At 50.0% G+C, this 27,310-nt stretch overlaps 1 protein-coding gene across 12 annotated transcripts in view; it reads right to left on the bottom strand.

The window, feature by feature from the left end:
* The window catches only part of RBM25 (RNA binding motif protein 25), an 841,835-nt gene that overhangs the window by 266,495 nt on the left and 548,030 nt on the right, over positions 1-27,310 (bottom strand). For 11 of the 12 annotated variants that reach the window (XM_069638627.1, XM_069638622.1, XM_069638630.1 and 8 more), the window contains one exon: positions 25,791-26,041. In XM_069638627.1, the coding sequence (XP_069494728.1) occupies positions 25,791-26,041 (251 nt within the window). The remainder of the gene's footprint in view (positions 1-25,790; positions 26,042-27,310) is intronic. The other variant, XM_069638623.1, reaches the window with a different exon arrangement.

Here is a 27,310-nt window from a genome sequence, read left to right as displayed (position 1 = left end):
CCAAGTGATTGTCAATGTTGTGGATGTGCAGGGAGAAAGATCCAGATGATTGGCACTTGGACAGAGAAAGATGACCCATCCAGTCTGGTGCAGTTGTAATATGGGACAACTAGGAGTGATGCTCGGCCATATCTGAGTGTCTTTGAGGTGTGATAGCAAGTTACTGTCTTGGAGGACTCCCGGGCCACTGTAGTGGATGGCACAGCGAGCGATGCACATGTCTTTAAAGATAGTGTGTCGACCAACAGGGAACCAATGGAGGACTCTTATGGCTGTGTTCTCTGGGAGGGAGGCTAATAGGCAGGAGGGCAGCAGCGTTTTTGATTCTCTGCAGTTTCCTTAGCTGAAACACTGGTGCACCCATTTAAAGACAGCTTGCATAGTCTAATCGGGAGAGGATGATGGCAGGGAAACAGTGATGATAGGAGAGGTATGGGAAGATCCGCTTGGGGATGCATAGATTGAAGAAACAGGTTTTATATACAGAAGTCTGTGTCCAGTGTGCATCCAAGGTCATCAACTGAGGTGGAGGTTGCCAGGGTGGGGGGCCCAGGGGCGCTAGGGGTTGAGGCCAGGGAATAGGTTGGGGAAGGAGCGCCTTTTCCTGCAGACTAGGATTTCCGTTTTCTCAGGATGAGGTGATTGATCGTCATCCAGTAGTTAATATCCGAGAGGCACAATGACCGATCTGGACCGTTGAAGCATGGCCATTTTACGCATTATCTGGTGTCTGCGTTGTTATAGCAGGAGAGATTGTGGGAGCAGATCAGTGCAGGGAGTGGGTTCAGATGTGGGAGGGGAGGTAGGGATGCTCCTTGTGGGACCCCTTTTGGGTCTTGGAGTAGAGGTGAAAGAGTGGAGGAGCATGATTTGTGAGCGATTCGAGATGAAAGGAGATCCAAGTGAGGGCAGTGTCTTGGATTCCTAAAAAGTGTAGCCTGTCAAGGAGAATGGGGAGGTAGATGGTAGCATAGGCAGCAGTATCGTCAAGAAGCACGATTCAGCACAACCGTCTGCATCGGCTGTTCTTAGGTCGTTCCAGGCGGACACTAGGGAGGACTCTGCTCCTCTAAGTGCTCTGAAGCCAGATTAGGCAGGGTCCAGGGGATGGTTTGTTTTAGTGAAATGGCTCAGCTGCTTGTATGCTGTGCAGTCCATGAGTTTGGCCATGAAGCGGGTGGAGATGGGCCTGTAGTTCTGGGGGAGGAGTGGGTCTAGTATTGTTTTTTATTTGGGGGGGAGGGGGGTTAAAATAGGTGTTTAAAGCTTCCAGAGAAGACTTCCTATGTTAGGGAGTGGTTGAGGATGGAGTGTGCGATACTGCATGCACAGGTTGAGGCTAGGATGTTTTTCAGGAAGGTGGGCCAGAAGGGGTCCTCAGGGGAACCTAAAGGGCAGCTTTGTGCTAAGAGTAAGAGGAACTCCTGGTGTGTGATTGGAGAGAAAGGCCAAGGTTTGTATCGGGAGGGGGTAGGCTGTGGATGGGAAATGGGCAGGGGTTTATTTCGAATGAAGAGATGGTATAGTAAGTAGATAGCGATGTTGTGCAAGTGTTATGACAGTTTCTTAAACCCAACTAATTGCTCAGTAAAACCATTCAACTGAGACAGTACAAGACTCATCTTAGTATAAGGATGTACCACCTGAGAGTATGGTAGCGTAGACAGAGCAGCCAGGCTCATCGTAGGAGGGAGTGAGGGCTGTAGAATCAATACTAAGAAATTATAATACACATATGGTCCAAAGAAACACAAAAACTATGTTTTGTAAAACAAATGGTTTATTTAAATAAAAGTAGGCCCATATAAACCTTGGGGAGGGAATAAGTCCCATCACAGATCATATAAACAAATTATGAAAAAACACTGCTTTAAAGGCCACAGACCAAAGCATATACCTTATTTAGAAAACAGTAGTATAGGTAAGCCAAACTCATACAGTCAGTATAGGCCACACCTATTGATGGGGAGTAAAACCATACATTACTTTAGATTACCTTATATTAATGCAAGAGTAGTAGACCCAGTCAGTTAGGCTGTGACACTAGACTAGGATATTGCATAGTAAGGAACAAGTTTCTTACCTGTAACTGTTGTTCTCCAGCATGGGTCTGGCATGGATTCACATGCTCATGAATATTCCCCGTCGTCAGGCTGGGAATCCTCGGTAAAGAAAAAAACCAGTATCAGTTTCGTTTCTGATCTGTCTTTCGTAGTAATAACCAATCACTGGTCTCTGCGTCATACTGACCAAAGCCAATGACTGCCCTCTACCTAAGCACCGCCTCTGGCAGCCATCTTCAGATTTGGAAGCACGTGAAGTGGCAGTATGACCAAGTGAAGAGCCGCAGAGGGGTAGGCGGGAGGGTTCGCATGTGAATCCATGCCAGACCCATGCTGGAGAACAACAGTTACAGGTAAGTAACTTGTTCCTTCTCCAGCATGGGGTCTGGCATGGATTCACATGCTCATGAATAAAGAATACATAGCAGTACACACATGCACAACCACGGGAGGTGGCAAAGGCTCAACATTAAGCAGTACATCAAACAACATTAAGCATCTTACCTCCTCACCAGGCTCACCTCAGGCGAACAGGTTGCGCAGCACTGCTTGGCCGACCCTTGACTCCTCCCTGGAATCCCGATCGACGCAGTAGAATTTCGTGAAGGTGTGCGTCGACCTCCACGTAGCAGCCCTGCATATGTCCAGCAGGGGCACACCAGAAAGGAACGCCGTGGTAGCTGCGATCGCTCTGGTGGAATTGGCTCTCGGACGGCCAGGCAGCGGTCGGTTTGCCAACCGATGACAGTACATGATACAGCCGGAGAGCCATCTGGAAATGGAAGCCTTCGAGAGAGCCTTCCCCTGATTGACAGGTCCAAAGTTCACAAAGAGTTGTGACGTCTTCCGAAAACACTTAGAGCGGTCCACATAGAACTTCAGCGCTCTAGCCACATCCAGCGAGTGCAAAGTCCTCTCAGCCGGCGACGAAGGCGACGGGAAGAACACAGGCAACACCAAGGGTTCGTTGAGATGGAAGTCCGACGGTACCTTGGGCATGAAGGAGGGGGTGCGTCCTGAGCACTACCCTCGTGTCGTGAAAAGTCAAGTACGGGACCTTGCATGAAAGGGCCTGGATCTCTCCCACCCGTCGTGCGGAGGTGATGGCCACAAGAAACGCTGTTTTCCACGACAGAAACTTCAACGGGGCCGGGTGCAGAGGCTCGAACGGAGGTCCCATGAGCTTGGTCAGCACCACGTTGAACTCCCACGCCGGGGCCGGAGCCTTCACCGGCGGGAACGATCTGAACAGTCCCTTCATGAACTCTTTCACCAGACGATGAGACCACAAGGACGTCCGGCCCGTGGTTCTGGTGTATCGGGAGATCGCAGCAAGATGAATCTTGATGGACGCGTGTGCCAGTCCAGCTTTGGCCAGCGTCAGCAGGTACGGCAGTACCTGGGGAGCCGTAATCCATAGAGGGTTAATCTTCTGTGCGTGGCACCAGACAGAGAACCTCTTCCATTTGTGTCCGTAGCATTTAAGAGTCGAGGACGCCCTGGCCTTTGCAAGAACCTCTCTGCAGTCGGCCGGTATGTCGTATCCTCCAAACTCTAGCGCTGCAGGAGCCAGGCCTGCAAGTTCAGCGATTTCGGGTCGTGGTGGAGGATGGCGCCTCCTTCCCTGGAGAGTAGATCCGCGTCCACCGGCAGCTTGATTGGCGGGGACGCTGACAAGTCCAGAAGGTCCGGGAACCATATCTGCCTCGGCCACGCAGGTGCGACGAGGATCATCCTGCACCGTGACCTCTTGAGCTGGTTGACGAGCCGGATTAGCAGTGGCAAAGGAGGGAACGCGTAGAGGAACAGGCCCTCCCAGGGGAACGAGAAAGCATCGCCCATGCTCCTCGCCTGGGGAAACCTGCTGGCGAACCTCCGGCACTTGGAGTTCGTCGCCGTCGCGAACAGGTCGATCTGGGGTGTGCCCCACCGTCGGAAGAGGCGATCCACTAGATCCTGCCGTAGTTCCCACTCGTGGCACGAGCGCAGCTCCCTGCTGAGTGAGTCGGCGATGGTGTTTTTTATCCCTGCCAGATGAAACGGCACCAGAAACATCCTTTGGGCGACGGCCCAATGCCACAGGTCCTGCGCCTTCTTGGACAGCGCTGGGGACCTGGTTCCGCCCTGTTTCCTGATGTAAAACATGGTGGTGGTGTTGTCGGTGAAGATCCTCACCACCTTGCCCTTGAGGGACGGAAGGAAGGACCTGAGGGCCCAGAACACTGCACGGAGCTCCAGGACGTTGATATGGAGGGACTTCTCCGTCGGGAGCCAAAGGCCTCTCGCGTGCAGATTTTCGGTGTGCGCTCCCCACCCTTCCAGGGAGGCATCCGTGGTCACTGTCTCCTGGTGGTCTGGGGTCTGGAAGTCCATGCCCGCCGTCAGATGCGCGCGGTTGCCCCACCACCGGACCGCTCGACGGAAACGCTCGTCGAGTGTGATCCTCTCCTCGAAGCCGCCCGTCGTTTGGATCCAGCGGGCGTCCAGGAACTCCTGCAACGGGCGCATCCGGAGCCTGCACATGGGAATGAGGTAGATGCAAGAAGACATCATTCCGAGGAGGGACTTGATGGACCTCACCTTGGCCGCGTCGGAAACCAACATCCGCTGTACCTTGCCCAGGATGGACCTGGTCCTTTCCTCCGACGGGGAGGCCAGAAGGGACACTGTCGAGCTTCGCTCCCAGAAACAGTGCGTTTTGCGCGGGTACCAGGTGGGACTTGGCGTAGTTCACGGAGAATCCCAGGTCCGTGAGAAGTTGGACGGTCCTTGCCGTGTGCTCCACGGCGAGCTCCCTCGTCTTGGCTCGGATGAGCCAGTCGTCCAGGTAGGGGTAGACGTGGATCCCCTCGCGGCGCAGCTGCGCCGCCACCGGTGCAAGGCACTTGGTGAATACCCTGGGTGCCGACCGTAGTCCGAAGGGGAGGGCTTTGAACTGGTAGTGACGCCCTTGGACCACAAACCTGAGGAATTTTCGGTGCCCCTTTAGGATGGGAATATGGAAGTAGGCATCCTCCAAATCCAACGACGACAGGAAGTCTCCTTCCTCCAGCTGCCCCAGGACGTGCTGGAGGGTGACCATCCGGAACTTCTGCACCTTGATGAACTTGTTCAGACGTCGCAGGTCTAGGATGGGGCGCCATCCTCCCGTCTTCTTCTTCACGAGGAAGTATCTCGAGTAAACTCCGGAGCCCCGAAGCCTCTTTGGGACGAGTTCGATGGCGCCCTTCCTGAGCATCGCCTTTACCTCCAGGAGAAGCTGAGGGACGTGAAGCTCTTTCCTGGCCACGGGGGGGAAGCGCGGGCACCTTCTTTGAAACTCGAGCGCGTGGCCCCGGGCTAAGGCGTCCAGCACCCAACGGTCGGTGGAGATGGACTCCCACACGCTGACGAAGCTCGCCAGCCGGCCTCCCACCGGGGTGCTTCGGTGGGGGCCCGACCCCACGGCCGGTTCAATCCTGTTTCGACGAGGCTTTGCCGCCTTGACCTCCTTGGCGACGACGGCAGGGTCCGCCAGACTTGCCTCGTCCTCTGTAGTCCTCCTGAGACGACGAGCGGGCCGCTTGACGGTAGGTGGAGAAACCGCCGCCGGAACCTTTGGAGGCGCCCTTGCCTCCGCTGCTCCGAAAGGGCGTCCGTCGTTGCTGCAGAACCCCAAGGGCCCGGGCCGTCTCAGTGTCCGCTTTAATGGCCTGAAGGGAATCGTCCACTGTTTTCCCAAACCGGTTGTTCCCATCGAACGGCATGTCCAGGACTCTGGTCTGTACGTCTTGACGGAAGTCCGTAGCCTTGAGCCATCCACACCGCCTAAGGCACATGCCGTTGCCCAACTGGCGAAACCCAGTGTCGGCGATGTCCGTCGCAATAGTGATGGCGTGCTCCGACGCCACCTCACCTTCCTGTAGGATCTCCAGGGCATCCGCCCTCTTGTCGTCCGGTAGGAAGTCCAGCAGGGGAGCCAGTTTGTACCATAGCTCCCTGTCGTAGCGGGCCACGATAGCCAAGGCGTTGGCCGCTTTAATCGTCGTCGCTGCAGACGAGATGACCCTGCGTCCCATAGCGTCCAATTTCTTTCCCTCGCCGTCCGGTGTGGAAGTTGATGTGGAGGCCGCACCCCCCCCCCCCGCTTTCTTCCTGGCCGCGGCGGAGACGACGGAGTCCGGGGTAGGCTGCGCCCGGAGGCACAGGGGGGCCACGTCCGGGACCCGGTACTTCTTCTCGTACCGGTCTCTTCTAGCTGGCGTCGTGGAAGGGTTCTTGAGGAGGGCGAGGCCCTCATCCCAAATGTCGTCCAGTAGAGGCACCGCGAGGACCGTCTTCCTCTTGGCCTCGCGCCGTTGATAAAGGAATCCTTCCTTTTTCTTCTCCTCAGGAGAGAGTTGGAAAAGCTCGGATGCCCTTGCGATCATGGAGTGGAACGATCCAATCTCGTCGGGCGGAGAAGCCCTGGTGGGAGGTGACGACGGTAGATCCTCGTCGTATACCTCGTCGTCCGTACCCGTCGCTGCCGTGTCAGTCCCCGTATCATCCCCTCGGGTGGACGGGGAGGAGGGCTGGACGGGGCGCGACGGCTGAAAAGGAGGTGGAGGGTGAATCCTTCTTTTCTTGGGTGGGGGAACACCAGAAGGTCCCGGATCCCCCGACGGGAGAGGTTCCTCCGTCGGCAACGGTAGTCTCGTCCTTATCTCTGAACATAAGGACTGTATAGCCAACAAAATGGCCACCGAGTTGTCTTGCGGCGCTGGCAGAGGGGAATCCGACGGGCGATCAGGGGCCGACGGGCCGGTCTTCTTCCACGCCAAGGCCGTGGCTTACGACCTCAATCAGCTCTTCCTCCGAGGTTGAGGCCGAATCTACGACGACGCCCTGCCCCCCCTTTTTCTTCCCCGCCGGGGATTTCACGGGGGTCCCATCGATGGGCACAAAAGAGGACTCCCTCCGAGGTGGCAGGGAGACTCTTGAGCCCCGAGGTCGCCACCACTGGTGTAGCCTCCACAGGCTGAGCCAGGGCCGCCGCGACAGTATCGATAGAGGGCTTGGCCGGATGGATTAAGGCCTTCACCACCTTAGGTGCGCTCACCGCCTTATCCTTGAGGGGGGGGGGACACTGCCTCGCTCCCCCTCCGATGGGGCCTTCGAGCTCGACCGGGGCCTCTCCAGGAGCTTCGCCGGGTGCTCGCCCTTCCTCTTACCCGACCCAGAGCGTTGGCTCGTGGCTGAAGGTGCCGTGGAGGGTGCGCCCTGCCTGGCGCCCGTAGAGCCCGACCGTTCGGCGCTCCCGGTGCCAGCGGACTCGCGGTGCTTGGCCTTGTGTTGGACCCCCGTCGCCGGGGCGTCCTCAAAGGTCTTAGAAGACCGCTCGGATTTCTTCCTCTTCTTCTCGCCTGACGGGCTCTTCCCTTCTAGCCAGTTGGCGAGACGTTGATGGCGGTCCTTCATGGTCCGCTCCGACATATTGCCGCAAAACGCACAGTCCTTCTCCACGTGCGTCTTGTCCTCATGTAAGCAGTAGAGACAAAAGGAGTGTTCGTCCTCCTTAAAGACGTTCTGCAGCTGGCATCCAGGGCAGATCCTGAACAGCTTTACGGGCGTCGAGCTTCCCTTCTCCTGGGCCATGTCCGGGCCTGAGAAGCTTCTGGAGTCCTCCAAAAGCGTAGCTCGACGAAATCTTCACCCTTGAGGGGTGCAGACGAATCCGACACGGGTCCCCGTTGATCGGATGGAGAGTCGGTGGAGCTTGAGGCTCTTTTGACCGAAAAAACGAAGTTTTTTGAGAAAAAACGTGAAAAAATAGCACTAGCGCTCGAGAGCAATAGCACGAGGATCCCAACACATGAACGTACGGTAAAAATCTGAAGATGGCTGCCAGAGGCGGTGCTTAGGTAGAGGGCAGTCATTGGCTGTGGTCAGTATGACGCAGAGACCAGTGATTGGTTATTACTACGAAAGACAGATCAGAAACGAAACTGATACTGGTTTTTTCTTTACCGAGGATTCCCAGCCTGACGACGGGGAATATTCATGAGCATGTGAATCCATGCCAGACCCCATGCTGGAGAAACCAACTTGCTGCTCTACTTTTCTGAATAGGGGAACAGATTCAAGGAACAGTATATACCTCTACTACTTTTGTGATGAGTTATACTAGGTGAGCAAGACCTTTTTGGTGTAATCTACAATTTCAGTTGCTTTTCAGCTCAGTGGAACAGTCCAAGATAAGCAAGAACTCTACATAATTTTGGAAGAACCAGCCAGACCAAGGTCAGCTACACGTAAAGGAACACTTTCCAAAAATGGTAAAATCTAATGTAATGTAATCTAGTACATTTGCGTTTCCGATCACTGCTACCAAGATTTAGGTAGGCAATCATTCATTAACTTGTTTTGGGATGGCACACAGCTAAGTAAAACCTATATACTTTTGAAGAAGCCATCAGCAACTTAAGAGGCAGGCATAACCTAAGGCAGACATACTGGGCAAGCTAACAGCAAGTCTGAAAAAGCAAGACCCAATTGGGAACACTCATACTTTTATCCCAACAGGAATAGTGAAGTGGAACCAACAGCATTACTTTTGGGGAAGAGGCATCGACTTTCTGTAAGAATGGCGAAACAGTTTCTAAAAATAAACTACTTTTCAGAATGGTAGAACCTTTCCAAGCTAAATAAAATAACCTTACATATTACAAATGGCAGAACACTTACGGTAAGTAAGAACTTTTGTAACTGTTCACTTTAAGAGCTACAGTTACCAACTAACTCTTTTACAAGTAGGCCCACTGTTCAACACTTTTATTTTTCAAGGCAGACCCCATTAAATATACAGCCCTTCCCTATTCTATTGTAGGAGTTCTCAGAGGCAAAAGAGGGACTCTAGTGGTCTAGGAGCCAGCTGTAGGCAGGGTCTCAGTTGCATGCAAAGTCAGAGTTTGAGAAAGACAGTTCAAGTAAGTATTCCACTTTCAAAGTTAGTTGAGGATTCAGGGACTTCAGAGAAGACACCCTACGAGGATTCCTGAAGGGGCCTGGGTGAACTGGACAAGAAGACTCTCAACTACAGGAAACGCCCCAAAGCTACACAGTAATCACAGAGACTTAAGCTAAGTAATACCCAAGCCAACATAGTACCCCAGCACAGAAGAAGAGTTTGCAGCAGGACTTCTTCAAGCTCTGCAGGCAAATGCCCAGTTGTTAAATTCCTTTAGCACGAAGACAGGACACTGCAAGGACTTTTGCAGCAATGATCACTGGGAAGGCTCTAGGCAAGAATTTCTTCATGGCTGGATGAGATTGTGGTTTTGGTGTTTTTTTCAGAAGACTTAATATTGCTGGTCAGAATCTTTGTTTGCAAGGTCCAGCACTCTGGTGAGGGGACGATTCAGACTATTCACGTCCCTGGAGTTCCCGCAGAATGCCCACAAAGTTTCAACAAGATTCGGTAGACTGTGCACTGCACAATGGCTCAAGGTCCCTGCAGTCGTCGTTTGACGTCACCCAGGTCAGTTGAAAGGAAGGGTAACAGTAGGCTATGGTTACACAGCAAGCTCGCCGGTCGCTGGAAATCAACTCAGCCATGTGTTCACCTCCCTCTTCCAATTTGGTTCCAGTGGTCGACTACCTCTTCAGCTTCCAAGATCGAACTTTTATGCAGGAACTCAGCCCATCAATATTCAAATGGTGGGGTAGGGGGTGTCCCAGTGCTTTCAGGAAAGCCAGCCTCCTAGTTTGAACTGGAATCTCACAGTCAAGTTGGAAGACAAAGGGCTGCAAAGTTTGACTCCTCCCTCGCTTCCTGACATCACAGACACTCTGGACCCGAGGCAGGCTTGACTGAGGTCTCCCGCCGAAGATAAAATGGACACAAATGATTTCGGTTCTTTCTACCCTTAGGGAACTGTAGTTCTTACAAAGTTAGCTAGACAAAGATAAAAGGGGGGTCCCCCCAAGGGCAACCCAGTAACAATAGGCAGCACATGCCAAAAGTTGTCTGAGGATACATTTAAAAAGACACTGAGTCTTAAAACATGACATCCATAAAAATAGTAAGAGATTCTGTGAGTGTGGAAAAAGGTTCCCACTCACTGAGGCATAAGGAAAAATAATCCACCAATAAAGGAAAAGGTTCTGGGATTGGCACAGGTCAGGAAGATTTATCATTGCTATGAAAATCTTACCCAACAGGAAGTATTCTGATCAGACATTGCATATGGATTGGGTGTTGGGTGGAGGAGCTAGAGAGCATGGAGTATTGAATTCAGAAAGGATTCTATGCAGTTCCTTACTCAGGTTGCAGGGGTTTAAGGTTCTGTTCCCATAGAAGGCTCTTGGTTTTTAGGATTTCCAAACTTATGCCATTGTTCGTGTTGCAAGCATTTTTTTGTTCTGGATGGTTGGTTCTACATGGCAGTTCCATACAGTGGCTTCAGCGGTTTTAGCAATTGGAGGTTGGCATGTACCACTTGGGTGTGGTGCCTGTTCTGGAGGGCCGTTTTGTTGCAGTGTTGGGTGCGAGGGCGTTCAAGAGCTAGCGGTCGAAGAGTTTGATGGGGAAGGGGTGACCTACCTGGAGGTTGAGTGCTGGGAGTGAGGTGAGGAGGCATTTGGCTAGATCCAGGGTGATAACTGTTTTGTTCTGGGGTGGAGTGAGGTGTGGAGGTTGGTGGGGTCCTTGGGCACGCAGCAAGGTCGAAAATGGTACGAAGAAGATTGCCGAATGATCTGTCCATGTTGGGGGGAGGTGGCGGTGAGTGGAGGCAGTGTGGTATGTTTGTGGACTCGTGTGGGTGGGCGTGGATGTATACCGACATTTCACTTAATACAATTTTACCTAATGAGATTTCACTGAAAATGGTAGGTAAATTAATATATGTTGCTGAACGAGCACACAGATCCCTAGCTGCATGTCCTAAGCACTGTGCCTTCCCCAGGCAGATCACAGCACGGCTCATGAACTACAGAGACAGGGACATGGTATTAAGAGCGGCAAGAGACAAGCAAGAACTAAGGATAGGGTCCAGTGTGATCCGTATCTCCCCCCCCCCCCCACCAGACTACACCCCCCCCCTCCCACCAGACTACACACTGGCAGTAGAGCAGGTGCAGCGAATGTTCACTGGATTGAAGACGCTGCTGAGAGACTACAAGATACCTATGCAATGCTATATCCGGCCAGGCTGCGCATGCAATATAAAACTAAAACCTACTTCACGTTTTCGGAGGAAGCTACTACCTTCGTAGAGGCCAACATCCCCCTGTCAGATAAGAAACCACCTGAAGTAGAAGATTGACAGGGGATGAGTCACCCTGCAAGAACAGATGTTTAACCAGCTGAGGAGGTAGGCCACCACCACTATAGTGTGATCAGCAATTGGACTACGAGAATGATAAATTGAGGAGATGCTGATCTTTGAGGTTAGCCCACGGCATACAACATGGGTAATGGGTGGGACATAGACTTGGGAAACGAAGAGGTGCAGGCAGCGGTGCTCCCATAATGGTACTAATTGGGCGGCAGGGCGCACCAGGCATGGAGAACTACAACCTGTGACGCCCAGAACACTGTGCGTTCTCATTTAAGGAGGCGGCACTGGCTGTCCTATGTTGAACTAGTGACTTGGTCTAGCCTATGGAGACACAATGTGACTGGCAAGCGGTGCCACCAGCAGCTATGGGGGCATGGGATAGATGGCAAACGTCGTGCAGACCGAAGTTATTCAATGTGTGTGTTGGTAACGTTACTGTGTGTTAAGAAACTCAGACCAGACAAAGCAACAAAGCAATGCACCAGACCCCAGCCGCCTCAGTGGTGGTCGCCCCCAACTTGAGTGGATAGTTTAGTTAGAAGGGTGAGTGTTGGGGGAAGGGCAGAGGGCAAAGGGAGATGCATAGTTGAAGTTCGGGGAACTATGAGGGAGGGAAAAGGGGCAGAAGAGGGGAGTTGGGGAGAAAAAGTTACAAAAATGCACAGATTGACTGCAACAGGTTACTGCAATGCTGGTAGAACACGAAGGAATGAAAGCGATACAAGAATGTACAAGAGACTATGGCTGATAAGGGGTTGGCGGGGATAAAGTTGCTTAGCTGGAATGTGAGGGGCCTTGGACTGCATGCGAAGAAGAGGAAAGTAATGGCATATGTAAACAGACAAAATTACCAGGTTACTCACCGTAGTGACCACCTTACTCCTAGTCCATAGTCCCCTTTCCTCCATACTTCTGGGACATCTCTCCGTCCTGTGGGACGGGACCAGAGTAGTTTGTAAAAAGCATCCACATTTTTCCAAAAATGTGTCCTTCCTCTCTTTCTTGTGCAGGGCCCGGCACGCGGCCGTAACGCCACCCACCTTGGCTCCGCCCCGCGCATCGCCCATCAGTCCTTTTCTATCGCCGGGTCAAAGACCCATTAGCAATAACAGAGGAACCTTATTAGAGGGGACGGCGGGCGGGCGTATGGAGGAAAGGGGACTATGGACTAGGAGTAAGGTGGTCACTACGGTGAGTAACCTGGTAATACCCCTACGTCCCGTCCCCTTTCCTCCATACACAGGAAATATGGGTGGATGGAAATACCCCTTACTGAAAAAGGTTCTTCAGTACAGCCTGACCAAACTGAGCGTCGGCGCTTGAGCTCATGTCGAGACAATAATGCTTACAGAAAGCAGATGGGGAGGCCCAAGAAGCTGCCCTAGCAATGGACTCCCAGAGGACATATTTCTGAAAAGCAACCGTGGCTGCCTTACATCGCACCAGGTGTGCATGAATACCCTTAGGAGGTTTCAGCCCTTGGACGGTGAAAGACTCTGATGCAGGCGGCGATCCACCTAGAAATAGTTGCCTTAGACGCCTGCCTGCCCTGAGGGTTACCGAAGGTCACAAAAAGTTGAGAACTTCTAAGCTCGGAAGTCCTGTCCAGGTAGAACTTAAGAGCTCTTCGGACATCAAGACAGTGTAGAACCCTCTCAGCCTGAGAGGCAGGGTTCGGAAAAAAGACCGGAAATCGACTGATTCAGATGTAATTCGGTCACCACCTTCGGTAGAAAGGGTGGGTTTGTCCGAAGGACTTCCTTGTCCAAGACCAAGAAAGGATGCTCCACCGACAATGCCTGGAGCTCACTCACTCTCCTTGCTGACGTAACGGCGACCAAAAAAGGACACTTTCCAAGACAAGTACTTGAGATCCACCGTAGCCATTGGTTCAAAGGGTTTACGGCATAGCGCCACCAGGACTACATTTAGGTCCCACGGCGGGTGCGTACTACGAACCGGAGGGTAGAGGCGTGTCAACCCTGCAAAATGCCTTTTAACCACTGGGCTACTCAGAGAATAACAGCACTGGTATGTAGAAAGATACGCGGAAACTGCTGAAAGGTAAGTCCAGCATGACAGAACATGAACCCCTGACTCTCCTAGGGAGGACACGAAGGACAGCACCGTGTCAATCGTGGCCACCCTTGGATCAAACTTCTTCTCCAAACACCAATGACAGAACCTGAGCCATTTACTCTTGTACTGAGATCTGGTCGAGGGTTTCCTGGCTGCCTGGATAATGCGCATGTTATCCGTAGACAAATTCAGATGCTCTAAAGACTTGAACTCAGGCACCATGCCGCCAAGCTGAGCGATTGTGAGGAGGGGTGCCACATCTGTTCCCATTGATGAAGAAGACTGGAAGTTACTGGTAACCTGATCGGCGGATACACCAACAGATGTTGAAGTTCTGAGAACCAAAACCTGGCCGGCCACCACGGAGCTATGAGTAGAAGGGAACAGTTCACAGAGTTCTTCAACTTCCAAATTGCACGGTGAACTAGAGGCGGGAAGGCGTAAGCTCTCATGTTGTGCAATGGAATCTCGAGAGCATCCCCCAGAGAGGAGGCTCCCAGCCCCCCTCTGGAGGCATACTGAGGAAGCTTCTTGTTCACCGCCGCAGCAGACAGGTCCACCTCCGGTGTGCCCCAATGCAAGAAAATCCACGAGAGGACCTCCGCCTTCAATTCCCACTCGTAGCTGACCACTGTCCTCCGGTTGAGGGCATCCGCTGTGACATTCAGCTGGCCCGGGATGTGCACTGCAAGCAGCCAGACACCATGAAGCACGGCCCACTCCCAAATCTGGATAGACAGGTCCACAAGGGAGGGAGGGGCGGGGGGAGGGGGCGGGGAAGAGGTCAATGTAATACATTGACACCACATTGTCCGTTCTTATGCGGACCACCTTGTTGCCAATGAGCGATCTGAACGCCCTGAGCACTACGAAGATCGCCAGAAGCTCCAGATGATTTATGTGGAGAAGCCTGTCCTGGGGCGACTAGAGGTCCGAGACCTGAAGAAGATCTAATGTCGCACCCCACCCCACCCACCCCAGAAGGGAGGAGTCCGTCGTGATTGTCACCGTGGGGACCGGGTCCTGAAACCCCGCGCCCCCGGACAGGTTGCTGAGAGATGACCACCACTCCAGGTCCACTCTCATGGAATCCGAAATTATCCGCTTGGAATCCGGATCCACTGCCTGACGCCATGAACTCCGAAGAGCCATCTGAGTCCGTCTCATTTTGAGACGAGCAAGAGGAAGAGCCAGTACACACGAGGCCACGAAGCCTCTGGAACCACCAGGCCGACATGCTCTCCGACTGCGCAAACATCTGACACGTGGCTAACAGATCTGCCATTCTGTCTGCGGTCAGATACACTCTGCAGTCGATCGTGTTCCAACGAAAACCCAGGAAAATCAGTTCCTGTGAGACCGTCATGGAGGTTTTCCGCCAGTTCACTGACAGCCCAAGATGGAACAGGAGCTGAAGGAGAGACTGGAGGTTGCCCGCTGCCGCCAGCGGACAAGGGCTGCGTAAGAGCCAGTCGTCCAAATATGGATACACATGGATACCCTGGAGACGAAGATAGGCTGCAATCACTGATATCTTCGTGAAGACACGCGGCGCCGAGCTGAGGCCAAAAGGAAGCACCCGAAACTGGAAGTGCTCCTCTCCCAAAGAGAAGCGGAGGTACCTCCTGTGTGGATTCCAAATCAGGATATGCATGTACGCTGAGCCAATCGCCCCTTCTGTAAGGAGGAGCGTATCTGGCTGGGCGTGATCATCTTGAATTTCTCTTGGGGTAGGAAAAGATTGAACTGGGAAAGCTCTAGGATGGTGCGCAGGCCAGCCTGGTTGGGTTTTGGGCACCGTAAACAGTCAGGAGTAGCAGCCCTCCCCTCGCTCCCCAAGGTGAACGGGTTCCACAGCTCTGAGGTCCAGAAGTGTCTGAACTTCAGCCTTGAGGGAGGGTGAGCCCAACAGCTGTAAAGGAGGGTTGAGGGGTGGGGTAGGGGGTAAAGGTAAGCAGAAGCCCGCTAGAGCGACTGACGAGCCCCATCTGTCTTCTGTGATGGTCTGCCACGCCTCCCAATGAGACGCAATTAGTCCTCCCACCGGGGTCTCATGCGAGCGTGGAAAACCCTCATTTCGCAGCCTTATCGGTGGTGGTGCCACCTGAACCTGATGAGGAGGCTGAGGAGCGGGAGAAAAAACGCGTGCGCTTTTTTTTACGGCGGTTATTCCCCACAGGAGTATCCACACTGCGAGATTTGCGGTCGAGGAAGCCCCTAAAACCAGAGGAGGGTTGACTGAGACAACGGTCTCTGGGATTTGAAAGGAGCTTTGACCAGAACAGAATGATTTAGCCGTACGAGTGCTATCCTTGGTCTTGGTGAGCTCTACATCAATAGTAGAATGAAAAAGCTCCTTACCATCGAATGGAAGGTCCAACACCTTGTCCCAACTTCTCGACCGGGATGTGCGCCTCAAACTCTGACAGACCTTTCCACATCTGCATGTTAGCTCCCGCCAATATCAACTCAGCAATGGCCTGCCTGAGCTGCAAGGCTGAGTTGGCAAAGATTTTCCACCCTAGGGAGTCAAGGAGCTTGTCCTCCTTTCCCCAAGACCCGAGTAGCCGTCGTGGAAGAGGATGCGGCAGGTCTGGATTGCAACATAGCCGCAGCCACCACTGTGGAGGAGGGAGGCGGACAAGACAACAGGGCCACCTCTTCCGAATAATGTAGACTGTACCTCGCGTCTATCTTCTTATTGACAAAAAGTCAGAGTGTGGCTTTTCCCAGACTCTCCGGACCTCGGCCAGAATGTCCTTCTGCAGTAACAGGCCGGTACGCTCCAAGGGAGACAGGGTGAATGCGCCAGAAAGCACACCCTCCTGCGGAGCGGGTGCCTCGGGCACCGGAACATCTAAAACTCATGTCCAGTACCCGGTCATAAAAGGCTCTGATAGAGCGGGGAAGGTCCTTGTTGTCTTGATCGCCTTGAGGATCATCTGACAGGTCAGGATCCTGCTAAGCCATGTCAGGCACTACCTTGTCCACTGGGGTCAATGGAGGCAAAGGCGGAAGAGCCGGGGTAGGCACCACGGGCAAGGAAGGCGCTGGCGAAACCACCGGAGCAATGGGTGGAGCCGGAGGTGGACATATCTCCTTGAAAAGTCCTTTGAAATAGGCATCCGAAAAAGGCGTCCTCCGGAGACTGTTTCAGAACCTGAGGAGGCCTCTCATGAGGTGGACCAATCCAGGGACGTAACGGGGAAGGGTGCCACACCAGCCCATCCACCAATGTTTCCACATAAATCAAAGGTGCTGCCCCCGTGGGCAACGACACATTGTGCGGAAGAGGTATCCGGGCGTTCCAATCATAAACCGGCCGGTAAGGATGCGCACAAGGGACTTTAGGTTCACCCAAGGGACCAAGCCCTACACTAGAGGCAGATGGTGTAGTTGTAGGGGTAGCACCTAAAATGGCCGCCGCGGTGGTGGTGGTGGGAACGGGCGCCATTTTGTCCTCATCCGAGGGGAACTGCGGCACGTGAGGAAGTGAGGCAGGGGTCCCCGTCGATGGATCAGGGGTCTTAATCTTAGCCTTAACATAAGGAACCTCGGCAGAGCCGGTACTATGAGGCCTGGAATGCTTTTGAGACATACCAACCGCCAACTGAGCCTTCGAAGGAAGGACCTCGGCACTGCATGTAAAAGAAGAACTTTGCTTCTTTGCCCCCTCAACAAGTCTGGTGTCACCACAAGAGCGGGTACGGTAAGCAACCGCTTTCACCGACAAAACCTTGACCGGCCTCTCAGAACTGTTGGTAGCTTTTGCCTCTGAACGAGGGACAGCCTTATCTGCGCGGGCCTCGAACATCCGTTCGTTAACAAGCCCAGCCAAGGCCTCGGGGCACACCCCAGTCTTGTTTTTGAGGGAAGCCGACAGGCCTCAGAGCGAGCTCCGGTACCCCACGATTCAGTAGAACTGGGTCTACAAACAGCCCCCACTGGAGGGGCCTCGGAGTGTGCTCCGGTATTGACAGGCCCCTTACGGAGACCCTCAGAGAAAACTCTGGTAGAATTATTAGGCCCAATGGGCACCTCAGGGCGAACCCCGGTGACAGAGTGATCAACGCCCCTCCCGGACCGAGAGGAACCCAGGAAGGTATCCCCTGGCCGGGGTGCTCTGAAAAGTAAAGAGCTTACCGGGCGTTGTTTCTTCTCGTCGATGAACGCCTGAAAATGTGAAGGAGTAGTTCGTCGGAACACCTCCTCCCACCGCTCCAACCGACGTTGAAGTGCCCGGACCGAAAGGGAGTCACAGTAAAAACAGGAGTCTCAACGGTGTTCCGGACCCAAACTCTAAACAAAGAGGCTGGGGATCCGCCCTCGCGAAGCGACAGTGACACGATGAACAACCTGGAAAGTATAACTTTCCAGACATAGACAGACTAGTAAATGAACGCTAGCGAGAGCCAAAGAGGAAAAAAGGGAAGAAAATCTTCGAGGATGCAAGTGCGTCCGGCCCCGATCGAGCGGAGAAAAGGACTGATGGGCGATGCGTGGGGTGGAGCCAAGGTGGGCGGGGTTACGGTCGCGTGCCGGGCCCCACGCAAGAAAGAGGAAGGACACATTTTTGGAAAAATGTGGATGTTTTTTGCAAAGTGCTCCGGTCCCATCCCACAGGACGGAGAGATGTCCCATAAGTATGGAGGAAAGGGGATGGGACGTAGGAGTATGCCTGGATATTATTCCTCAAGAAACACACTAGATCAGGCACGCAAGTTTGCCCCTGGGTCGGTGGAACACCGTTTCTACACCTCCTACTTTACAAGGGCCAGAGGAGTCATGATTCTGATTCACAGAGCATTACCATTTACTCTATACATGGCAGAGAGGGACCCCAGAGGCAGATATGTTGTTGTGCACAGGAATCCATGCAGCGATGAAGTACTTTTGATTAATATATATGGTCCCAACATAGATGACCAGGAGTATTATGCAGAGGTCTTTTGGAAATGTGCTAAATACTCGATTTTAATACTTTAGGCGTAGACCTAGACAGAACATCGAGCACGCTCAGATCTCTGACAGCACGCACAATACTATCACATAGTACTGACCTGGGTTTGAAAGACGCCTGGCGCTCATTACTCAATAGGCAAAGGGCCTACACCTTCTACTCATCAGTCCATGCCATGCACTCCAGGACAGATCTATGGCGGATATCCCATAGGGATTTGGGCTGGGTGACGGAAACCAAGATACTGCCCAGGACACTTTCAGATCATTCCCCAGTGTCTCTATTGTAAGATATCCCAGCGGGAACCCAGCAGAAGGCACCTAGGAGGTTCAAAGCAGCTGTGTTGCTTGACCCTGTGTTTAGAACAAGTCTGTAACAACAGGTCATTGAGTTTTTTGAGAATAACGAGGGATCTGTAACCCAACAGGCGGTCCTATGGCAAGCGTTCAAGGTCTACATTCGGGGTATCGCCATGTCCACGGAGCTAGGAGTACTGTGGGACATCAGAGGGGAACTTAGGAGGCGGGAAGCACCAATGGCCAGTCTGCAATCCGAATATGCCACCAACCCCACAGCACAAACTAGTGCTGATATTAAAACACAACTAGACGAATTCCAGGAGGCGGCAGACAAGGAGCTGCGCTATTTTGACAGACCAGCAGATGCACGCAGGTACAGGGAACAGGAAAGGCCAAGTAGATTTCTGGCAAAATGGTACTTCGTGAAAGGGGAAGCACAAACAAACCTGTGTTGCCAGGAGCGATGGGGTGGTGGCCACGAAACAAGAGGAGATCAGCAGGATGTTTTAGGACTTTTATGCATATACTCCCCGTTAGGCAAAGTTTGTATGCAGTACCCTCTGGGAATACTACAAACAATTGACTACAGGTATAGGAAACCCAACCTTTGGTATAAGCTTGTACTAGACAGTTTTGGTAGCATGATGAGCAGCCAGGCTTATCTCAAGAGGGGACAATGTGAGCTGTAGTGGAGCTAGAGATTTACAGATACAAGTATTCAAATAAACTCTTACACTCAAGATTTCTTGAATAAACAATGTATTTATCTGTCAGTTAGAAAAAGCCTTCTTCAGAAGGGAGCAATACAATAGTAACCCTCAAATACACTTCATGAAATACACTCTTAATATCTCTAAATCAGTAGATACCCTTTTGGGATGGCCCACAGACACTACCTACAGCCTCAGATGACTTCAATTGCTAGGGTGCTGGGGACATTAATAGATCACTGTTGCATTTAGGATCATATAGTAACAAGTCAAAGGAAAAGATTATTTAGAACATACACTAATTGCTGGGGGTCTCTAAGGTGAAGGGAATTGGCACGTTTATGAGCATTCTCCCCAACACCCTGGTGGGAGTATTTTGGGATGCCATGCTATTATGGTGAACAGGGAACACCTAATCAAGGTAGCTGAGCAGTCGAGGCATAGTCTCAGGAAACATGTGTGTTTAGGGACATGTCTGCCAATTCCCTTCAACCATAGAGACCCCCAGCTCTTCTACTGGAATTGAGGACTTCCATTTTTATCGTGAGTGAGATATTTTTATTTTTCTCATTCATGTATTTTTGATCTGATTTGGACGGTTTCATTTGGTTTTGGAGTCTGACAAAATCCATAGCCATCTACCTTTTGTATTGTAACACTGCACCTTCAGTGCAGTATCACAGAGAAGTTCTTTGGATTTCTCAGAAGGTTTAAATACCTTCTCTTGGGTGAATTACTGTTCCCAAGAGTAGTAAAGTGAAATTGACTACTTACCCGTTTTTCCGATGTAGGTCCACCCCATCTTGTGGAAGTACCGGGGTTACTTGGTAGCCCATTTTCCTAATTACTCATGTAACATTTTTTTATGTTACCCTCACTACTTTTAATGGCTTATGGCAGTGGTTTAATTTTTCTACCATTGTGCATTTTTACAGCAGGCTGTTTCATAAATCTAAGTCAATCTAAAACCTGCCGAGTCTTTCAACTTCAGAAGCAAAATGGAAACTAGTAAGTTATCTGGAGGGCTTTCAATTAGTTAGACTAGCTCTCTTCCTTTCTCCCCTTAACCCTTCATGCCTACACTTTCCTTTCTGTTCTTCTCTCTATCCTGTGGCTTCAGTCTTTTTTTTGGATAGTGCAAGGCCTGATGCCTTTATGTTCTAATTGGGTTATTATATTACTGCCTGCTGTATATAGTTCAGTTTATGTGGTTATAAAATCAATACAATTGTCAGGACAGTGCATTCACTGGATGTCCTCAGGCGCTGATTGTTAGGACAGTTTTTCTGAAGTCCAACTAAGGGCTTAGTAAAACCATTCAACTGAGGCTGTACAAGACTCCACTCTTAGTATAAGGCTGTACCACCTCAGTTCATGGTAGCGTAGACAGAGCAACCAGGCTTATTTTAGGAGGGAGAGAGGACTGTAGAATCAGTACAAATGAAATTGGAATATAAATGGTCCAAAGAAACACTGAAAACGCACTGTAAAAATAAAGGACTATTAAAAGCATGTAGGCCCAGATAAATCCAGGGGTAAATAAGTATTAACATATTCTATGAAATCACAATTCTAAAAAAACACTATACTTGAAGTTACACAGACCATTTGGAATACCCAACAGTAGTTCTAGGGAAGTCAAAAACTTTTCACACACATTCAGTATAGATCACACCTATTCTTGAGGAGTAAAAAACAATGGTTACTTTCACAATTACATTCAGTAATGCAGGGCGGTAGACCCTACCAGCTGTCCAGTGACTCTCTACAAATCACATAATCTGTCAACTGGACACTATACTTTGAACAGTGGAACACTTATTCCAGGTACAGTAAAAACCCATAACTACTTCTGTGATAAGTTATGCTAGGTGAGTAAAGCCTAAGGTTTTAATATTCAATTACAGGTGCTTTTGAGATCAGTGAAACAGAATGAGATAAGCAGTAACTCTTGCGACTCATTTTTGGGATGGCACACAGCTAACTCAAGGCAAGTAAAACCTTAATACTTTAATCTCACAAGGAGTCCAAGTTAGCTCTTTCCCAGCTATACAAGGGTGTTTGTAAGACTGAGGGACAGTTGGAACCAGAGACTGTCGGTCTAAACAGCACAGGGAAAGCAAAACCCCAAGTTACATTTTAGCTGAATGACTCAGTTATTCTAGGTAGGCAACAACCTAAAGCAGACTTGTTCTGGACAGGCTAGTAGCAAGTCAGGGGGAAGCAAAACCCATTTGGGGGACAATCATACAATTATCCTGCAGGAAAAATCTGGTGAAACCAACACATTACTTTTGGGAAGAGGCACAACCTAATATCAGGAGAGTAATATACCTTCTCATCTACTTTCTATTAGAATGGCAAAGAAAATATGTTAACCACTTTACTTCTGAGTCAGAAGACGGTCCAGGGGCTTCACAGAAGACACCCTAGCAGGATTCTAGCAGCGGGACTGGGTGCACTGGATGAGAGGCCTCCCAATCACAGAAAACACCCCACAGCTACACAGAAATCCTAAGAGACTCAAGTACATACCCAAGTCAACACAAGTCAACTTAGTACCCCAGCATTGAAGATTTTGCAGCAGGAAAACATCAGGGTCGGTAGCCAAATACCCGGTCAGTGCATTCCTTGTCGTGGTGACTGAAAACAAGACCTCAGAAGGAACTTTGCAGCAGGGATCAATGGAGCAGGCTCTAGGCAAGGTTTACCTCGTAACAATGCGGTTCTGCGGATTTGGCACCTTTTTAAGGAGCACAGAAGACCGAAAAGGGCGGTTGAATTCTCGTCGATTTAAAGGTCCATGATGCCCAAGAAGTTTCAGCGAGATCTGGAATTCGGAAGACAGTGCACTACACGATGGCTTGAGGTCCCAGAGCATTGGGGTATTGCAGCAACACGTGGGATGGCTCAAAATGCAGGTCTTCATGAGTCTAGTGGGTCGCACCAGGGTCTGGATCAGGGCAGTTGTTTTCGGAGTCCCCAGGTCGATTGGAAGGAAGGGCTACATCAGGCTCCAGTTACACAGCAGGCTCCCCGGTCCCTGGAAATTGTTTGTCGGTTTTCCTTCATCATCCTCTTCAGTTCCAGTGGTCGACATCTCTTCAGTTTCCAGGTTCGTAGTATTTATCAGGAGTTACAAGACGTCTACATTCTCTCCCTGAATTTTACAAGAAGGGGTGGTCTGGTTGTCAAATCGTGACAGCCAGTCCCCCACTGGGATTTGTCCCCATTCAGGCAAGGAGAAAGACAAAGGGCTGTGGAGTTCTGGACCTTTCCCTCGTTTCCTGCACTCAGACAGACTGGAGCCTGGGTGGGGAGTCCAGGGGACTCCCACTGAAGATAGAAAATAAAACACATTTCCTGCCCTGCATGTCAAGGGAAGGAACAAGAAAGGACAAGAAACACTAAAATGGCGAAAAAAAGACAGGGGTCATTTTGGTAAAAGGAGCACCCTTAGGTGCCTTTACTGCAGCTGTGAACACAGCCCGCGGTAAAGGTGCACCAAATCAATACAGGGTATCTGCCACCAACCATTGAAGGTAAGCTTGTCCCTGTAACAGAATTGTTCGTTTTAATGTGAAAGGGGATACATTCTATCTCCCCAGCACTCCACATAAGGTGGGGTATGCTCGCTTCACAGAATAAAATATAAAAAAGGGATCCAAAGATCCTTTCTACCCTTGGGAACGGTAGTTCACTCAAGGTTAGCCAGAGAACGTTTAAAAGGGGAGCAACTAGGGCAACCCAGCAACAACAGGCACTTATTGCCAATCGGTCATTAAAGAGGATAACTTTAAAAAGACACTATGGAGAGTCAAAAAAATGACACCTATAAAAAGAGTTCAAGATTCTCTGAGTGTGGAAAAAGGTTCCCTCTCACTGAGCTTTAAGGAAAAATATCCCACTAGTAAACCAAAAAGTTCTGGGGTTGACCGAGGTCAGGAAGATTTACCAGTTCTGTGAAAATCTTACTCAACACTGATCAACCCAACAGTCCCCCCAAGGTGTTGCACTCTAGCAAATATTTACCAGCTGAGCCCCGGAACACCTACAAGGGAACGTGGATTAAATAAACGGTTCAGAATCCTGGCCGCGACTCTGGAGGATATCTGCACATTAGGATAGGCCTAGGGAAGGATCCTTGACCCAGGTTCCACCAAAGGTCAGATCAGAGCAAGTTAGGGCCAGGACTTTTGCCGAATGTAACCCTATGGAGGACGTGGGGGGGGGGGGAAATCGAAACTGATATGTTAACTTACATACAGCCGAACTCAGATTCTTCCAGAGACCCCTGCTGGAGTTCCGAAATAAATTGGTGACACAATCTTCTTGGCTTGGTCCGGTCGAGGGCGGCCATGGGGTTGCAGGTGCAAAGGTCACTTTCAGCATCAGGATATAGTTATGGTTGGTCGCAGTGCACAGGCATACGTTCTAGACAACTTCGAGATGAACACCCAAACGACAATAGATGGATTTATGCGGGGCATACCCCCCCCCATAAGATGTAGGGAGAGTACCAATGGTAGTCACCACAATCAGGCAGCGGCATGCTGCAGTACAGTAGTTAACACAGAATCAGGTCCAGTACAGCTTCCATTGTATTTGGTCATTTATGTAGTGCTCATTCCCCATTTGTATGGCCTCAATGCGCTTTGTTGTTGGAGCACTCTCAGTGACCGAAGTCAATGTGGTGGAGGTTCTAAGAGTTTAGTTTAAGAGATGCTTGTGTGCATTTTTTGCCGGCATGAGACTTCGGTGGCTGCCCAGGCTCAACTAAGCAGCCCAAGGTCAGGCACATGGGTGGGCATTGTTGTTGGATTGTGATGGAGTGCTATTGTTGAAGATTCGTTGTGTGCCCAGCTATGCTGAATTTTTCTTTGGTAGTCACTGTATTCTAGTGGCAGAGGTGTTCAGGAACGTCATGTGTTTGTGAGGACGGTTATGTGGGCTGCTAGACCGGATTGGCATAACCATAGCTTCATTCAACAGTGCATGGATGTTTGGCCGTGGCCTGTGTCCAGAGACGCGGTGTAAGGTATACGCACCGTATGCTTTAATTTAGTTCGGGTGCAGCGTCCTTTGTCCAGTGTGGGCGGCCTGGTCTCTTTATTCATGGTCTCTCTGGAGTGATAGTCTGAGCAGGTGCACCTCCAACTGGGATAAGGCGCTAGACCTGTGGAGTGAGACAAGTGAAAATGCAGGAGCTGAAGAGTTCCAAAGGCTCTGCTCAGAACGGTGATGGCTGCAGTGATGTAAACCAGGAAAGGGATTGGTCCAAGGACATTTCCAAAGTATTAGCAGGAACGGGCCCTCATGCAGGGGGTCGAAACCTTTTATTTCCAACAGTCCAGGGGTTGAAGCAACAAAGGCCGCCTTCAAAATCGAGAGAAGCACTGGGACAACAATGGAGTCGATACTGGTCAGAAGCAGATGTCCTTGGGTCGTCAGCAGGCTGCTCTTCACTGTAGAAGTCTTGGCTCAGACGATCCGATTAACAGTTGCAGGAGCCCTCCTTTTATCCAAGATTTGGGCAGAGTGCATGCCCATGCTCACCAATAAGGATCTGCACCATTCAATCCTGGGTTGTCCATGATTGGACAACCACTGGACATCACATCTGCCCAGCAACAGACTTTCAGGCACCAGAGTATGTGGATCGGCAATCGACAGTCAGCCCATTCCTCTAGGTCACACACACAAAGCTCCTTTGCCCGTGAAAACATCTTTCCGGGGGAAAGTAATTTCCATATACAGCATTCCCTGGCCTGAGAAGGCAGAAAGAAGGTCAAAGTATAATAACAAAAGAAAAAGCGAAACATTTTGTTGGACGGCCATTTTAGGATGCGATCCACCTTTAGTAGACATTCGCAATATATGCAAAAGTGCACAAGTAAAAAAAGCTGCCATCAGCATGTCTTGGGCGCATTGTCAAAGTAACCAAAAGCCCAGTATATTAAAAATAGGATACAAAGTAGCTAAACCGCATTTCACTGTGATGTGACTGATGTGTGCAATTGTAAAAATACAAGAATTCAGAGACAGTGTCTCAATACTGGCAGTTTTAGGGACTAGTGTATTCCCTCATAACAATAAGCAACCAGGCAAGGGAAGTAAAGCAGACGTCTTTGGGTTCAAAACTAAGAAGAATGGGGGTCCCATAAGAACCTAAGAAGGGAAGTTTGAAGAAAAAAAAAAATCTTTCCCCAACAGCTACATCTGATATAAATAAACATGTAGTAAGAATAAGCAAATCGATGCTGGTTGCATTTAATGGTTGCGTTCCTGGCTAAAATCTTCATAAATACAGGCTACAAGAGAAGTTAAACATTTACTTAAACAAGAAACCAAACATTTAAGTTGTAAAAAATTATTACCGTGACCTGCTCCGATCTTTGCTTATGCCTCTAAGGCGCTCCCGCTCCTTTTCACGTTCTCGTTCACGATCCCGGTCTCTGTCCTTTGGTCGGTCCCGTTCTCTTTCACGCTCTTTTTCTTTTTCACGCTCCCTTTCTTTTTCCCTGTCCCGCTTCTCTCGTTCACGCTCACGCTCTCGTTCTCGTTCTCTTCTTTGTTTTTCAATCTCTTGCCTTTCTTGCTCCTTTTTGCCTTTTTCTTCCTCCAATTTCTAAAACGCAATAGAAGAACTTTACAAGTTAACATCGAACAAATGTATGCACGTTTTTAATCCTCAAAAATACAACGGCAGCAAATAGGACAAAACTAATTACATGCAAAAGGATAAACCTACATAAGCATACATTCTTTAACTTTACATCTTAACAGAAAGCCTGGCCTTGAGTTTATCGTTTGATCTAGTAGTTGCATTGGCAAGGTGAATGCAAGTATTCAATGATTAAAGTACATTAGAAGAATTGCGAAGTATTTTGGGAAAACCTAGTGAACCTTCAGGTCAAGAGCCACTGGATGCTGGTACGCAGATTAGCCAAAGGCATGCCTAAACCAACCAAGAATAAGCCATTAAAGGGACAGAATGCACGATCCACATTAAGAAATAATCTATGCACTTTAACCACCACCACTTCCAAACAGAAGGCAACATTATCTGTAATGGTTGGAGATCACATGTGAAAAACTCAAACTGGCAAATATAGAATGTACCATTTAAAACTAGCAATCCCAAGGTTTTCTATAAAGCAAATTAATAAAACATGAAAAAAAACGCATCCTTCAAATCAATTTTTGTTTTTAAACTTACAGGTGCTGTGCTATGGAATGGAACGGCAACTCTCGATTTACTTTACCAAAAAGCTATCCTGGGAGGAAGAGCAAGTATATGGTTCACAAAAACATATACCAATCTGCAAGGCTTACAGATGACAATGCATCGCAAGGTCCTACTGTTTGCACAACTGAGCAGATAAACACGCTCACTCCCCTCAGCTTCATGTTTTACCACCACTGAAATGAAATTAAAAACTGGAATAACACAAAGGAGCATAATTGAGTAACACATTAACAGTTGTAAGCATAATCTTACCTGGTGGTAATTCTTTTGTGAAGCTCCAAGGCACCAGAAGACTGACAAGATTACAAAAAGTAAAACTAATGCAGTTCCTTAATGTATCCAAACCCACCTCCCATTGTCAAGTGACCTGCAAAGGCAGTTTATACAAGAGGATCCAAACCTTGTGTTAAAAAGGGTATGAATGCTTGGTTTGATAAAATGATCAAACCATTAAAATAAGTTATGATTCAAGCAGAATATAGGATATTTACAAGTGACAATCCCATTTGTTCGAGATATGCTGACATGGCATTAACTTAAACTTGAGGCTGCTAGGTTCATCGGTTTGGCCAGCCCATGCTGCGGTTCGACTATCCCATGCTACTCTGAAACGTTGATAGACTTACCTTCAATTCCTTGTTAGTAAAT

The sequence above is a fragment of the Ambystoma mexicanum genome, chromosome 14 (assembly GCF_040938575.1).
Source record: "Ambystoma mexicanum isolate Mex_15411 chromosome 14, UKY_AmexF1_1, whole genome shotgun sequence".
In the NCBI taxonomy this organism is placed as follows: domain Eukaryota; kingdom Metazoa; phylum Chordata; class Amphibia; order Caudata; family Ambystomatidae; genus Ambystoma; species Ambystoma mexicanum.
The sequence above is the reverse complement of the archived record's forward strand: the minus strand, read 5'-3'. Positions and strand labels throughout refer to the sequence as shown.